Raw genomic sequence first — 15748 nt, 5'->3', positions numbered from 1 at the left:
CTGATGTCTATGGACAGTGGTCGCTTCGCTATTTCAGCGAATCAGGTGGTCGCTTTCTCGTTTGCCATTAAATGGAACACACTTTAAATATACGAGTAACATTGTTTGTTCAAAGAAATAATAAGAACATAAAGCAATCAAGGGAAGTGTTCACTAACTGATCGGTTTAACTTGTAACATCAAAGATCTCACTTGTATTGATGCCGTTAAACAAATTACTCTGATATTTTCGTTCATCTACCAGTGTGACCATAATGCTGGTTATTCCACGATAGTCCCGGATAATTTTGTTTATGTTATTCTAAACTAGCTTTTTCCCGCGACTCGGTCCGCGCAGAATAAAAAAAAAAAAAAAAAGAAAACGGGGTAAAAATTATCCTATGTCCTATTCCTGGTTCTAAGCTACCTGCCCACCAATTTTCAGTCAAATCGATTCAGCCGTTCTTGAGTTATAAATGGTGTAACTAACACGACTTTCTTTTATATATATAGATTTGATCGCAGCGGAATTTATCCAGTGGTACCGATACATGAATGTTGTCTGGAGGTGTACTCTGGGCGCTAATAGCGTCTGTTAAATATAACTTAGTTATATTACAAAAAATTTGCAACATCGATCTATCTAACGTCAATGAAATCGGTATCAGGTTCAGGATCAAATTTAGTTATTGTAATAACATCTGATAAATTACTTCCTCTTATAAATTAATTTAAAATTACTTGTATTTCTGATGAGATAACAATTTTATACTAGTTTAGAAATTCGAAACACACTTCTTCTGCACATAAATTTGAACTGTATAATTTTACAATCATTCGTTTGCTCAATTTACAATTTTAAAACTGCAATAAATATGTACAAACTAGCTTTTACCCACGACTCCGTCCGCGCGGAATAAAAAATAGAAAACGGGGTAAAAATTATCCTATGTCCGTTTCCTGGTTCTAAGCTACGTGCCCACCAATTTTCAGTCAAATCGATTCAGCCGTTCTTGAGTTATAAATAGTGTAACTAACACGACTTTCTTTTATATATATAGAGTTATCGTTTCGCATATTGATTAAAATAATAATTTTCCGGAATGTCTTTGTGAATCTTTTAAGCGTGGTGTCTATACAAGTCGCGAGCCATCTTCACCACATGGCCCCGCGTCTGGTTCTAACGGAAACGTGTAATAAACTCACCAAATTAGATATACAACCTGCGCACACGGACAGAAATAGATACACTGTTTTTATATAATACATTTCATCCTCATGTTTCCTAAAAATTTAACGTCATGATGGAAGAGGATTTCGTTCACTATCATCTGTGAACCGACAAAGTTACTACAATTGACCTTATGTTATGTAGTCAAAAGATGCACTTCAGTGTGCCACTCTACTCTCGAAGGCCTTCACTTCATACTTGGAAATACTGACGCACCTTTGCTGTATTCAACGAAGATTAAACAGTGGTAGAAGCCAGCAACATCTGCTGCACGAATGAGCCAGCTCGCCAGGTGCAATAAAACGACTACACAGACAGGCGTCAAGCGTAAGTAATTCTTCGTTTCGTCAAATGATTGTGCGTTCCGAAGACTTAATTTTAGTCCTGTTTCCCTTCCCACACTTTTCTTATAAAGAAAGGATGGGAAGGGGAAGTGGTTTTGATGGTGGATGGCACGCATAGGATGGGGAAACATTCTTTGCCTGTACGTCTCTTCATTACAGATAGGCTACGCATCTGTAATTGCGAATGACGCCATTTTGGCCAGTTAAGGTGATCACTTGCTCGTTTGCCACCTTATGAAATAAAAAAAGATTCAAATCGTTTCGTTCGAACTAGAGGAAAATCGATTTTTAATGGGTACAAAATATTGGTCCGAGGAACTTCTATTTATTACATTTTTATACGGCCAAAGGAGGAAGAAGGTCGCCTGATTTTAAACCCATCTGCAAGAATATACTGCGTTGTCTACCTTTCTTGAGTGGAGGAGTGAAAAACTGGTAAAGGGTTTTTATCCTTAACCTCTATCAAGCCTCATCTCCCCTTCCTTTCCCTTAGAAAATGACGTCAAGGAAAGGTTTTTTGAAAGTGACATGAAATATTTTCGCTTATATACCTATAATTCAATGTTCTTTATATATCACGAACATTTCCTTGTTAACCATAAAAAAGTAATCGTAACTCTTTATTGCATCAGACATTTGTAACATTTTTTTAATGTGCTGATTATTTTTTTATTATTTTACTCCTTGAATGATTCATCAAATGTGTTAGCGTCAGCCAGTTATCAAAAATACCTCTTATCTTTTTTTTAAAGATGAATTAACAGTTTTAGGTAATTCAAGAGTTTAAAGTTTAGAGAATGCTGTAAAAACTACTATTTTTGGAGGCTCAATGTTATTTTTTATTTTCATTTTATTTTATTTTTTATTTAACTGGAAAACTATGTTTTTATAGTTTTCGAAAATAGACAGTGAAAATAAAATAATCTTGGAGTTATTTCGTCTGCATTGGTCCTACCACTGTCGAATCTAACATACAGAGGGATCTTCGGAAAGAGAACTTACTCCTAAGCGTGTTTTTCCACTAAGAGACTAGTCTTTTTTTGTCCTATGTATAAAAGCTAGCCGAGTGTAACGGGCACTAAAATGCAATCAGCATAGGTGGTAATCTTACTATCTCACTAACATAAACGGGAATGTTTAGAAAGATGGATGGATGGATGTTTGTTTGAAGGTATCACCGGAACGACTGAACGGTTCTTGATGAAACTTGGCACAGATGTAGAACACAGTATGGAAGAACACATAGGCTACTAATTAAGTTTTTTTAATTCCTCGTAGGCTATAGTAAGTCTTAAATATGAGAGATTTTATCGTAAAAATTGATGTCGGGAATTCTTTACAATAAAACAATAAGTTTTTACGCTTAAAAATGTATTACTTATTTCATTTATTTACATTAATAATACTTAATTCATTTTAAAATATTACAGTATCGGTTCGTTGGTGAATAAATAACATGTTGTAGCCTAACAGGATTATAAAAACTTTTATTATATCGCGGAAAAATATGGAATTCATTTCTTTGCGAACATTTTAAAGTGTTGTTGGAAGCGCTTACAGATTAGGATTTTTATTTGGTTAGGCTATAACACAAAACATCCGATAAACTGTGTTATTTTTTATATTTCTTTGGTTAAAATAATTATAAACATTAAAGTTTTGTGCAAGTTGGCGCCATTTTTTTTATAAACCATATTTGACACTTGACGTTTGGTTACATTTTTTAATTAAAAACCGTTATAAACAAGTCGTAATAGATTATATATTAATTGGAGGTGATTTTATCTATATTTTATTTATATATTTACTTAACATATTCAATGTAAAATATCAAACATGTGTTAGACATCTAATCTATAAGTGTTGCCATATTGATGTTATTTTTATGACATTATTAAATTTAATAGCGAACACTTATCGATTTTTCTATTCCATAATTAAAATTGAATTTAAATATTACATTACAAACATTAACATTCGAGTAGACTAGAATTTTATCTATTACAATAGTTATTTATAAAAAAAATACGAACTTTTTTTTGTTGTAGTAAATTTTGTTGTTTTACTAAGTTGTCATCATAAAAGAATAACAATAAATGCGTTTATTTATATATAATTAGTATACTAAACACAAAATCAAAGTCGAAATTGATAAAAGATTTTTAGAGTGTACATTATTATTTGATGCGTATGTTGAAGGTCTTTAGCATAGATAAACAACCTAAAGATGTCTTCCATACAAAGACGTATAATAAAGAATTTTCGAAATGTCATTATTTATTGTAAATGACAACACTAAGAGAATTCATCCAGACCATAGACTATTCCGGAGGCCTTTTTCTCTCTCATTCACTTGTTCACATGATCTTACTTATATTATAAATGCAAATGTTTAGATGGATGGATGTTTGTTAGAAGGTATTTCCAGGCTCAACGGATCGTGACGAAATTTATTAGACGTAGAACATAGTCTGGAAGAACACATAGGCTACTTATAAAGTTTTTTTTTTTTAATTCCGCGCGTACGGAGTCGCGGGCAAAAGCTAATAAATTGTAAATCTATAATCTTTGGTCAAATATCCATAGTATAATTTTTGGTATTCATGGAAAGGTCAAGTGACGCCTCTTGGAATGGTGGTAACTATTTCTTCACGATGTCTACGCAGAGACGTTAACTAAGGGAGTCCCTTAATGTATATTTGATAGAAATCTCTTAGATTATATGTATAAGAAATCCTTTAACGCTACTCTGAGGCAGTTAAGTATTCATTTTACTTTAATTATCAACAATTAAACTTATAGTAATTAATCTAGACTATTTAAGTCTGTAGATTCTGTTCGCTCTTCAATTCTAAAGCCCAGACATGTTGTGGCCAGCCTGTTCTACCTTTAGCCTTCTTTTCTACCAATGCACTGTTCTGAAACAAGAATTATTTATTAAAAAGTTATAAAAAACTGCAGCAATATATACATGTAAATACTAGCTGTCGCCGCGACTCTGTCCGTGCGCAGTTAAAAAAAGAACAATAAGTAGCCTGTGTTCTTCCAGACTATGATCTACATCTATGCCAAATTTCATCTAGTACCATTTAGCCGTTCTTGAGATACCTTCAAAAAAAACATCCATCCATCCATCCAATCATTCGCATTTATTATATTAGTAAGATATTAGTAAGATATAAAATTATAAACTAAGTATGAACAAATTAATCGATTCGATCACTAGTTAAAAATCGATTCATCAAAATCGTTTACATAATTAGTTGTGTTAAAATAGACATTTAAAAATGGAACGCTCAATGAACACGAATAATCTGTTACAAATAGAACTGGTGGGAAAGAAAACAAAAAAAAGTTTTTTTTTCCACCATTCGAGTATCGAAACAGTCGGCGCATTGATTGCCAGCACGTGTATTCGAGTGGCTGAACGGAGCTTGAGCTTTTGCCTTTGACAAAAAATTGGGCGGGCAAAAAACTTGCTCCTGTCTGATCGTAAATTTGACAGCCCGCTTTTTAGTTATTTTACGTTAATGGAAAGAAATACTTGTAGGTGTTTCAATATCCTCAGATAATATAATAAATATAATAAAATAAATAATATAATAAAATAGGTTAAATTCAGAAATATCACCTATCCATATCCCACTTTATGTAAGGGTGAACCAGGTTTTGAATCTCTAGATAGGTGTCTACCTTCCAAAATTTCAATCCATAGCACAGAAGACAGGCGTGAAGTGGAAGCAATTCCATGTTTTGTTTAATGACTGTGCGTGCCCGGAGGCCTAATCTTAGTCTTCTTTCCCTTCCATCCATTCCTTAGAAGGAAATGAATTTGACGGAAAAGTGGACGCATAGGAAGGGAAAATATTGCCTATCTGTGCTTACCCTCTTACGTCTATTAAAGGTAGGTAACGCATTTACAATTGTTTATATCTATTGCGCAGCGCTGACTTCGCTATTTCTGCTGTTTGCTCGTTTGCCACTTTATCAAATAAAAAAAAACTTGAGAGGTGTGTTGGGTCACCCGGATGGAACGAAGTTCCTTTCTATTAATTAGTGAAGGAACCAATGTTTATTCTATGAATAAAAAACTTAAGTCTTCACAAGAAGTACATTTTATTTCTATGAATTTTTGTTATATATTGTCACGTCATTGCCATGGTTACTATAGCAAAAAGTGTCGTGACAACTTTTCGTAAGAATTTTTTCCGTCTAGCCCCCTTTCACAACGCGCGATAAGGAACTTCGTTCCAAAAAAAAACAATTTGATATTCCTTCGCGTTGGACCGGAATGAGATACAAATGAAGGTATGTATGTAGGTCAGTCTACCTGATCTGTTTTGTTTAAAAGTTGCTCGTGCTGACTGGATAACATCAGATGGTATCCTCTGTTTACAACATAATAATTTACGACTACACGGCTACAGTTTTTTTTTAATGTTTTACAGGAAATTTCCTGTTGAAACGGTATTTTTTTGTTATAAATAGATAAACAAATGATACATGTTTTGTATTTTTTTATGCCACCAACAAGAGAAATATTATTTTTCAAGGGCATGTCCGTAAGTTATCTTACTAATATTATAAATGCGAATATTTAAATGGATGTTTGTTTGAAGGTATCTCCGGAACAGCTCAATTGATCTTAATGAAATTTGGTATAGATATAGAACGTAGTCTGGAAGAACACATAAGCCACTTATTATGTTTTTTTTAATCCGCGCGAACGGAGTCGCGGGCGACAGCTAAACATATAAATATTTCTAAGCTCTATCATTCTATTTTTAAAGTCTAAGGGCCTTACCATAAAAAACAACTTAGTGTTCAAATACATTTAAGCTTAAACATACGTCAACCTTTTTATACTGTGACGCTAAAATTATGCGTAGACTTGCGAAATACGATCTTTACCAATAAATAATGAAGTATTTATACCGAAAGCATTGTTGTGATACATATTTATGGTGAAACATAACCACGTTGAAGTCAATAATATCAATCAGCGGCAGTCAAAGGGTTAAAGTACGTGTTTAACTAAACAGTGTCTAATAGCATTTTTGGAGTAATTCAGTATATGTTTTGTTTGATCGTTTTTGTATCTTTTTTTCGATCGTCATATTTCAATAAATTGATGATTATCATTTTCAAATTAAAATACACAAAAATAATTAAAAAAAATACAAAGAGTAAAAATAAAAAAAATATAGTGTTGAAAAAAAAAATTAAACAAGTAGTTTTTATTTAGTATCGTTTTCACAATTAATCGTGCGATAGATAGTAAAAAAAAAAGTTTAATTAATACAAAATAAACGCCGTATTAAATTGTTTGATAATGTTTTTTTTTTACAAGACCAATATTAGACAGTGCATAGTTTTTCCTTGTGCACGTAAGATCTACTCTACGACACATCTCAATTAAATACAACATTACATTAAAAAAAAAACTCGTTACTTCATAGGCGTGAGTGACATGACAAATGACACTGACCTCTATAAATGGATAGGCTATAAGTCATTGTATTTTGTATCAAATTCATTCTCGCCATTTTGGCGTTGACGGTCTCGATTGGTGGCGATGGTGAGGATTCCTACTAATAACAGAAATAGTATAATCTGACAGTATAAATTCTACAGGCGCGTTTAAGTGGGAACAAAGCAAAAGATGTCATCTCCTAACAACGACCTATTCATATAGTAGAGATCAGGGGACATAGAGCGAGAAATAAAAGTTAATATTTTCATAAACACTGGCTGAAAAGAATACATCCTTCACACAAGGAAATTAAATTAAAAAAGTTTCAAGAAATAAATTCCAAACACGAGTATTTGTATTTTATTTCCCGCCATTACTTTGTTAATAACTCAATAAATACGCGCTAATCTTGTACAGACGCTCGGCTAATGTAATCGCGAACGCCACATGGCCCCGGCGGAATGTTCTAGATCAGGGATCGAGAACATTTTGTATAATTTACTCAATTAAATATTGCAAGAGATTTCTTAATAATATAAAATTAAACTCACCGATAATCTTTGTTCATTGCTAACAAAATTACGGACTTTTTAATTTAAAATTGTTATTTGTAAGTAACTAGTTTAAAAATACATTTATTTATATATGTTTGAAGAATTGAAAAATAAAATCTTGAGCAAATTGATTTATATTTGTAAAGTACAATATGGTTAGTAAACCATAAGAACATTTTGTATTCCGGACCAAATGTTTATAACCACTGTCTCAGGAACTCTGACGTACGAAACGAAAGCAATTCTATATCAGATGAAATTGAATGAAAATTACGAAAAGTAGGAGAAATACTTGAAATGGTGCTAAATTCTCGAAATAAACATATAGATAAGAACTTTTCAAACTTTCACCATAAATAGTAGGTTAATTTAACTTTGGGTTTCGACTGTTGTGACACTTGTATTAAAACATAATCTGTTTTTTCAAAGAGTATGTCCTCTATAAAAGGACAGGCTATGAGAAGTGTTATTTTGTGCCTATTTGATTTTCGCCATTTTGCGGCGCTAACGGTTGCGGTTCATAGCGGTGGTGAGAATTCGAACTAATAATGATAGAATTAATTTTCAATAACATCAATACTTTTAAGTTGGATCAAAGTAAAAGCTTTCAACAACGACATATACCCAAAGACCTTCATCACCCTCTCCATGTCCCACTTACATAAGGTCAGCGCACCAGGTTTCTGTCCTTAATAAATCTATCTACTGTCGTCTAAATCATCATTCTCTTCGCAATTCATCCCTTTCTAAACCTACCACTACCGGAGTACCCCTCCACGTTCATACTTAAAGTTCTCCCATGCCCATATCACGCTAACATTTCACTTCTCAACGTAATACTAACATTATAAATGCGAAAGTTCAGATGAATGGATGTTTATTAGCAGGTAACGCGAAAACGACGAAGCGGGCCTGTATGAAATTTGACACTAACATAGCTTATTGGAATAGCCCTACTACTAAGTTTTTTTTAAATTCCGCACATACGAAGTCACTGATAAAAGCTGTTCTACATATTACAATTGAATCTCTTTGTATATACAGAATTTCGGTCTTTTATAGTAAAAGGTAGATAAGTTATTTCATTCGTAATATTCAGCACAAAGTCATGTTTATTTTTAGATACTGTATAACGGTAGCTTCGAACAAGTGGATATCCATTAGTGAAGTTCACAGGGGAAAATTATTTCTTATCTGTATCTGTGACTGGCGCCGGCTGTACGCATCTCAAGTGCATTGCATTTGTGTATACATTTTAAATTGGATATAGAGCCATCTGACGTAAAGAGTTACATCTCATACGATTCATAAGAGTAACCCTTTTCGATGGTTATATTCGATAGGTGATGAATTATTTCATGTTTCTTGTAAGACGTCCGTAATCTTTGGTCTTGTGCCTGCTAAGACCAGACCTCAGTTAACACGTCCCCCACTGCCATAAGTAAGACTAGGTCTCAGTCTGTTCTAACCTCATACAAACACATGATGATGTTAATCAGCTCATTATACGTCCTCACCATGTCGCTCGGAGCCAACCCTAAGTTAGAAGTGACCAGGCCATAGTCGACAGGCACAGTGCGAGTTGACTTCACACATATCTTTGAATTTCTTCTCAGATATGTGCATCATGATGTTTTCCTTTACCATAAGAACGTCGGATAAATGTACATATGTAAATCGAAAATGCAAAAACATATTGGTACATGTTGGAATTCAAACCCAGGACTTGTAGATTACAAGTCAAGTGCAACCCTTGAGTCACCAACGCTCTCAAACTATCATTCACGAACATTTCTTACCAGATATATTTATATATCGTGATATTTTCCAGAAGAACGTTCAATGTATGTAATTTAAAAATGCCAAAAAAAAACATTGGTGCTTTAGGGATGGAACCCAGACCAGTAGATTACAAATCCTATGCTTAAACAATGTGCCGTCGGCACTCTGTGACTGCACCTATAGCATTTACCCTATTTCGTAAGTTCTAAGGTCCTGTGTAAGACTTAGGTTTATTAGAAGTTTTCAATCAAAGTAATATAGCCTTTATTACCTGTGCATTAGGATCTGTAGTTCTTCGCCTCGGTGGTGTATGGTGTAACTCCGCCCGGAACCCCCCCGCTGGCTCCCCATCGGTCTCCAGAACTTTTAGTAAGTAGGAGATGTACGATGTTGCAAGACGTAAAGTTTTAATCTGTTGGAAGATGTTAAAATTACATTTATATAGGCATTTAGTACGTCTTTTTTCGACTCACTTTAGTGCTCCGGATTAGAGGACCTAGCACGAATATTCATGAGAACGTTTTCGTAAAATTATCGACAAAAATTGTATTAGAATTTGTTTAGCGTATCGGGTGTAAAGTACACCAACAAACAAAGCACATATTTTGTCGATGACGTTACGAAGGTGCGTATCTCAAATATTCGTATTAGGCCCTTAGATATCTGTACGTTATATATCTATGGCGGCTGTAAGCTAGTGTTTAAAAGACCGGACTGACTGTAATACTCCGGAATGAATCAAATGTTACCTCACACTTCAAAAACGGCACTTATACGTGTATTTTGCTAACAAGTTAAAAGTCTCAAAAGAAAAAGAGAAAAGAAATATAAGTATATTAATTATTATAAGAAAAAACGTACGAAATAATCATGTTGTTGAAATATCATAGAATAGAGAGAAGATGGAAGCGAGAAAAACATTTTTCTAAACAACAAAACCAATTGTTTGTCATAGATTAGATTGAAAATAGAAGTAAGACCCTTCAAGATGTTTTGACATATCAACACTTTTTAATTCTACCATAGACTAGACATAAAATAGAATCATCAACATGTTTTAGGGTATCACTGACCTTGGTCATCTTTGTATCGGGTAGAACGCTTGGTATACGATCCCTGAGGTTTGAGAACGCAGTGTTGATGCTCTGCGATCTCTTTCGCACCATCTGGTACAAGTACAAGTTGAAATGAGACAGCATATATTAAAATGGTTATTCTGAGAAAACTATAAAAGATAGATATATGCTATCGCGGACTTTTATTTAGCACATTTAAAGAGCTACAATTCGCCATACATCATTTTTATGTAGGTCTTATAGTTTAGCCTACGTAAGCGCTGAAAGCAAAAATGTCCCTAATTTTCGCAACAAATTTTGAAGCTATATTCAAAATCTACTAGTCTTATAGTTATTTAAAAAAAAATGGGACCCATCTACAAGCACTTCCTTTCGATTAAAATAATTTTTATCAAAATCGGACCACCAGGGGCGGAGATTCGCAGTAACACACAGAAAAAAAAAATTCAGTCGAATTGATAACCTCCTTCTTTTTGAAGTCGGCTAATAAAAGTACGTATTTTAACACGTTATAGTTTGAATATAAAATAAAGACTATAAAATGCAAGTTAACTATTCTAAAAAGTACTTTCCATAGTTATTTCAGATATTGAAACACTAGCTTTTGTCCGCTACTTCAGCTCGTGCTAAATTTCGTCAAACCGTTGCGGACTTACCAAGTAAATATGTTAATCAAACGAACCGAATCCGAATAGGTAGCCTATGTGTTCTTTCAGACTGTGTTCTACATCTATACGAAATTCCATCGTAATCCATACAGCCGTTCTGGAGATATTTACTAACAAAAAAAAACCTGAGAGGTGTGTTGGGACACCCGGATGGAACGAAGTTCCTTTCAATTAATTAGTGAAGGAACCAATGTTTATTCTATGCATAAAAAACTTAAGTCTTCACAAGAAGTACATTTTATTTCTATGAATTTTCGTTATATATTGTCACGTCGTTGCCATGGTGACATAGCAAAAAGTGTCGTGACAACTTTTCGTAAGATTTTTTTCCGTCTAGCCCCCTTTCACAACGCGCGATAAGGAACTTCGTTCTAATATCCACCCAAACATTCGCATTTGTAATAAATAACTACATATTTACCGAAGCCTATAAATTTAATTCTAGCCATAATATAAAAAGCGTCGATAGTATGTTATGGAAAATCTCAAACTTCAACCGTAATCATTAGCGTTTTATTTCAGAACATACTTATTAATTTTAAAGGAAGGATTGTGTCAAAAATTAAATGATCAAAGCCCTGCAAAGATGGATGATGTATCGACATATAAAATACGTGATTCAAATTTATTGCTCGACCGACAGAAGTGTAACTATTTCGCGTCTAAGTTCGTGACTTATTGTGACTAAAATGACTTGACCGATTTTAAAGTGTGAGGTGTCAATCGATTCGTATTATATCTAAGAGTGTCATAGTCTTACAGTCAGTCCGACATATTAATATTTATATTAACTATTACTTGTTTTCTAACTTACCTTAGATAGTTTCGTATCAGGAGGTACATTTGGTATACATTCTCTGAGATCGGTGAAAGCGGTGTTAATACTCTGCGTTCGTCTTCTCTCTTTCTTATTTGCTGTCGTTCTCCTCTTGACAACTCTCACGAAAGAAGAGGGAGTCGGTCGTTCGTAACGGAGAGGTAGAGATTGCATCTCACAATCCAGACCTGAGAATAAATTGTTTAAGAAGGAACATTTAAATAATTGATTTTACTGCTGAATAAGTTATCATTGCAAATAATTAGTACAAAAAAATGTCATTTCTCTCTCTTACAGACAGAGATACCAACATAGTTTTGTGCAGGTTTTTCGCCAGTTGAAATTCACAGTACCTAACTAAAATTCTCTCTTGTTTCTTTTTTAAGTAATTTTTTATAAGAACACGAAAGGTAGCGTTTGGTCGCAATAATGAGTCTTCTAAAGATGACGTCATCACATGAAGTAACAACCATATAATTATAGTACTCACCAGGGTTATTGGGTGCGAAGCTGTGGTGCATAACATTATGGTGATACGTATCGTATGGCTCGTTCCCAGCTATCTGCATATCCTCGTAACCTGTTAGGTAGAAAACAATAAAAAATCTAATCTTTGGACTTGATTAAAAAAGATATTTAATCTGTGAAATGTGTTTTAAATCAAAGAGTAGATATACAACAGATAACAGACGGGACAAAATTAAGTTTATTTCGACAAACTTTACTATTCACCGTCTAGGAAAGTTAGATGTATTAATAATAGCAACCAGATAATAAACGATCAAGCCCAGGTTCGGCCCTCTCGGGCACTCCTAAATCGGATTGTAAACGAGTAATGAGTGATAGCCCAAGCAGAGGTCTTCTCTCGGGGGCCCTTGAGCCCAGTCACTCCACCGAAGCAACCTAAAAGTTCGTCGTCCTCCCAATCCGGTAATAATAACAAAGTATCGGCCTGAGCCTAGACATCTAAGCCGTCGAGCCTAGTAACTCTTAAACGAGGTTTAGGTTAAGCAGCATCTGCACCCGGCCACCTCAAGCCTGGTGAAGCTGTAACAAAGAAATACTCACCGTATCCTCTACCGATGTAATTATTAGTGTCATGGTAAACATCCTGGGTGTCATACTCGTGAGTTTCTCCATTGGAGTTGGCCCAGTACACACCTCCATCCATTGGACTACCTAATTGAACAGAGAAGTACATCACAACACAAATCTTAAGTAACTATTATTTTTTTTAAATTAAAAGGTGGCAAACTAGCAAATTGCCACCTGGATTCGCCGCAATAGCGAGGCGACCGTTACCCATAGACATCCGCAAATGCAGATGTGTTGCCTACCTTTAATTAACGGAGAAGGGGACGCACAGAAAGAGGATATTTCTCCTTCCTATGCGTCCCCTCTTACGCCAAATCCACTTCCCCTTCCCATCATTTTCTCTATTGGAAAGGGAACTAAAATTAGGCCTCCGGTACTAGTTAGTTGAAAAAAGAGACAAAATCTATCTGTCAAATTCGTCACCCAAATCGATGTATCATTCGTCCCCTTTCATTCTCTTCACAAAAACAGATATAACAATATTTTTGCGCCAGTCGTTTAGATTTATTTTCACATCGTCCTTTTTAAAATCTTTGTAGTTTCAGTAAAAATGCTATTGAATTTCTTCGACTTGTTTCATCAATTTTGTTTCACCGCCAGGTGTTCCGTGAACCCCATGGGTCCTGAACTAACTAGGCAATCACTAATCTAATATACTGTTCGGAAGAAACGGGATTCTTACCACGATTAGGCTGTTTGAGCTCCCGATATTTCGGCACAGTTGCATGCGCCATGTTCACGGGTTGACTGGTGTTGTGCGGTAGTGTGAAAAATGTTAAAGATATGATCGTGGTAAGAATCCCGTTTCTTACGAACAGTATATTAGTAAAAACCAGGAAAGTTTGAAGTTATAAATCACTAATCTAGTACATACCTTGATGTGTAGGTTGACAGTAGAAAGGCGGTTCATATCTATCGAAGCCTTCGTCTGACGGCGACATGCTGCCGTAACTCGACATCGGACCTGGTGAATTGACTGGTTGTTCAAATAAAAAAACTTAAATTAATTAAATGAACAGATTGTTTCAGAGAAATTTAATGAAAACAAAAAGACATTTGCAATCAAAATTCAGTGATTATATTACTAATATTATAAATGCGAATATTTAGATGGATGGATGTTTGTTAGAAGGTATCTGCAGAAGCTCAATGGATCTAGACGAAATTAGGCATAGATGTACATAGTCCGGAAGCACACTTAAGTTAGTTTTTAGTTCCGCGCGGATGGAGTCGCGGGCGACAGCTAGTTTCTAATATATTATGAATTTTATATGTAATATTATAAACTTAATTTTTTCAGAGGTAAAAATAGAGTTATCTAGAAATCCTTATTAAATGGACGCATAAGAGGCACATACAAAGTACCGAAGATGTAAGTAGACCGAGAAACATTAATATAATGAAATTGTTATTTAAATTAAATATAAATTACACTAGAACATAAAACTAAAAACTTTAAATAATATAATACAAATTAAAAACTAAAATATACCATTAAAAGGAGTCCGTTTAGACATTCGGTATATTATAAGTGACTTTTAAAATGAAGAGGTTATTAATTCGTCTTTATGGTTTAACAGTATTTCGAGTTTAATCATTAAAGGATTAAAATCAGTTTGGAACATTATGACCACGTATACAATATGTTTACGTTCCTTGCTTCCACATTGTCAATATAAACATTTGACTCGTCTGTCGGTCAAAACGTGTGCAACACGTGTTTAACAAATATCTTATCATTGTATCAAATACCTTAGACGTAAGGAGTAATAAAAACTGACCTTGACAATTCTGATAGTCAATTTGACCACAGATAATACAGTACTGATTTTATAGATGTGTAAAAGTGTCTTAAACATAAATAAGAACAAGGCAGTGTTATTATGCCAGAATAATATAGATTAAAAATATATTCGAAATTACGATATAATTCGAGTGAGATAAGTACTTACTATTGCCGTTAGGTAAAATAATATTAGTTTTTAATTTTTGCCAATTTTTTTAAAGCGAAATTATTATATTTTTTTTGAATATCTTAAAAAGTAATGAATCGATTTTGATAGTTCTTTCACAAATAATACATAGTAATGATTTAATCAAAAGTAATTAAAACATTATTTTAATATTAATAAAAGTAAATATATCTTACTAATATTATAAATGCGAATGTTTAGATAGATGCTTTTTTGAAGGTATCTGCGGAACGGCTCAATGGATCTTGATGCAATTTGTCACAGATGAAGAACATAGTCTGCACGAACACATAAGAATACTTATTAAGTTTTTTTAAATTTAATTCCGCACGGATGGAGTCGCGGGCGACAGCTTGTAGCTTTATAAATATTACTTACCAAGGGTAGTTTTAAAATTACACACAATTGAGTAAATAATTCACAAATAACCCATTACAGCACAACTTATTTCATTTTTTTAATGAAAAAAACACTGCTTTTAATTTAGCGATAAACAAAAAAGTTATCAAAACATTAAAAACCTCTTTTGTCAACACAAAATAGATGTAACTGTCAACCGAAACACTTTTTTTTTAAATATTTGTTACTAATATTGTTAACAACCGTCTGGTGTCCTGACTTTTCGTAACTAAATCCATATTCGAGCTAAAAACCCTGGATTGGAAATAAAAGGCGGGGTTACGGGAACGCCTTATCGTAATAACAAAATGACTTAAACGACATCACAGAATATCTGTCTGACTTCGATCTAAAATT

General features: G+C 33.9%; 1 protein-coding gene across 3 annotated transcripts; it reads right to left on the bottom strand.

Moving 5' to 3' along the window:
- Window positions 1–3725: 3725 nt before the first annotated feature.
- On the bottom strand, window positions 3726–15420 carry LOC106717082. 3 transcript variants are annotated; one of them, XM_045685369.1, is made up of 8 exons: window positions 15371–15420; window positions 13894–13995; window positions 12993–13103; window positions 12415–12504; window positions 11922–12112; window positions 10437–10529; window positions 9635–9775; window positions 3726–4472 (listed from the first exon to the last, which is right to left on the bottom strand). In XM_045685369.1, the coding sequence occupies exons 2-8, from the start codon at window positions 13976–13978 to the stop codon at window positions 4374–4376; spliced, it is 810 nt and encodes a 269-aa protein (XP_045541325.1). In that variant the 5' UTR covers window positions 13979–13995; window positions 15371–15420; the 3' UTR covers window positions 3726–4373. The 3 variants fall into 3 exon arrangements, with proteins under 3 accessions (XP_045541325.1, XP_045541326.1, XP_045541327.1); XM_045685370.1 differs by having other exon boundaries at window positions 13894–13983; window positions 15371–15417; XM_045685371.1 differs by lacking the exon at window positions 10437–10529.
- Window positions 15421–15748: the final 328 nt, after the last annotated feature.

This window comes from Papilio machaon, chromosome 29, assembly GCF_912999745.1.
Source record: "Papilio machaon chromosome 29, ilPapMach1.1, whole genome shotgun sequence".
Taxonomy (NCBI): Eukaryota; Metazoa; Arthropoda; class Insecta; order Lepidoptera; family Papilionidae; genus Papilio; species Papilio machaon.
This window is presented reverse-complemented; position numbering and strand designations above follow the sequence as displayed.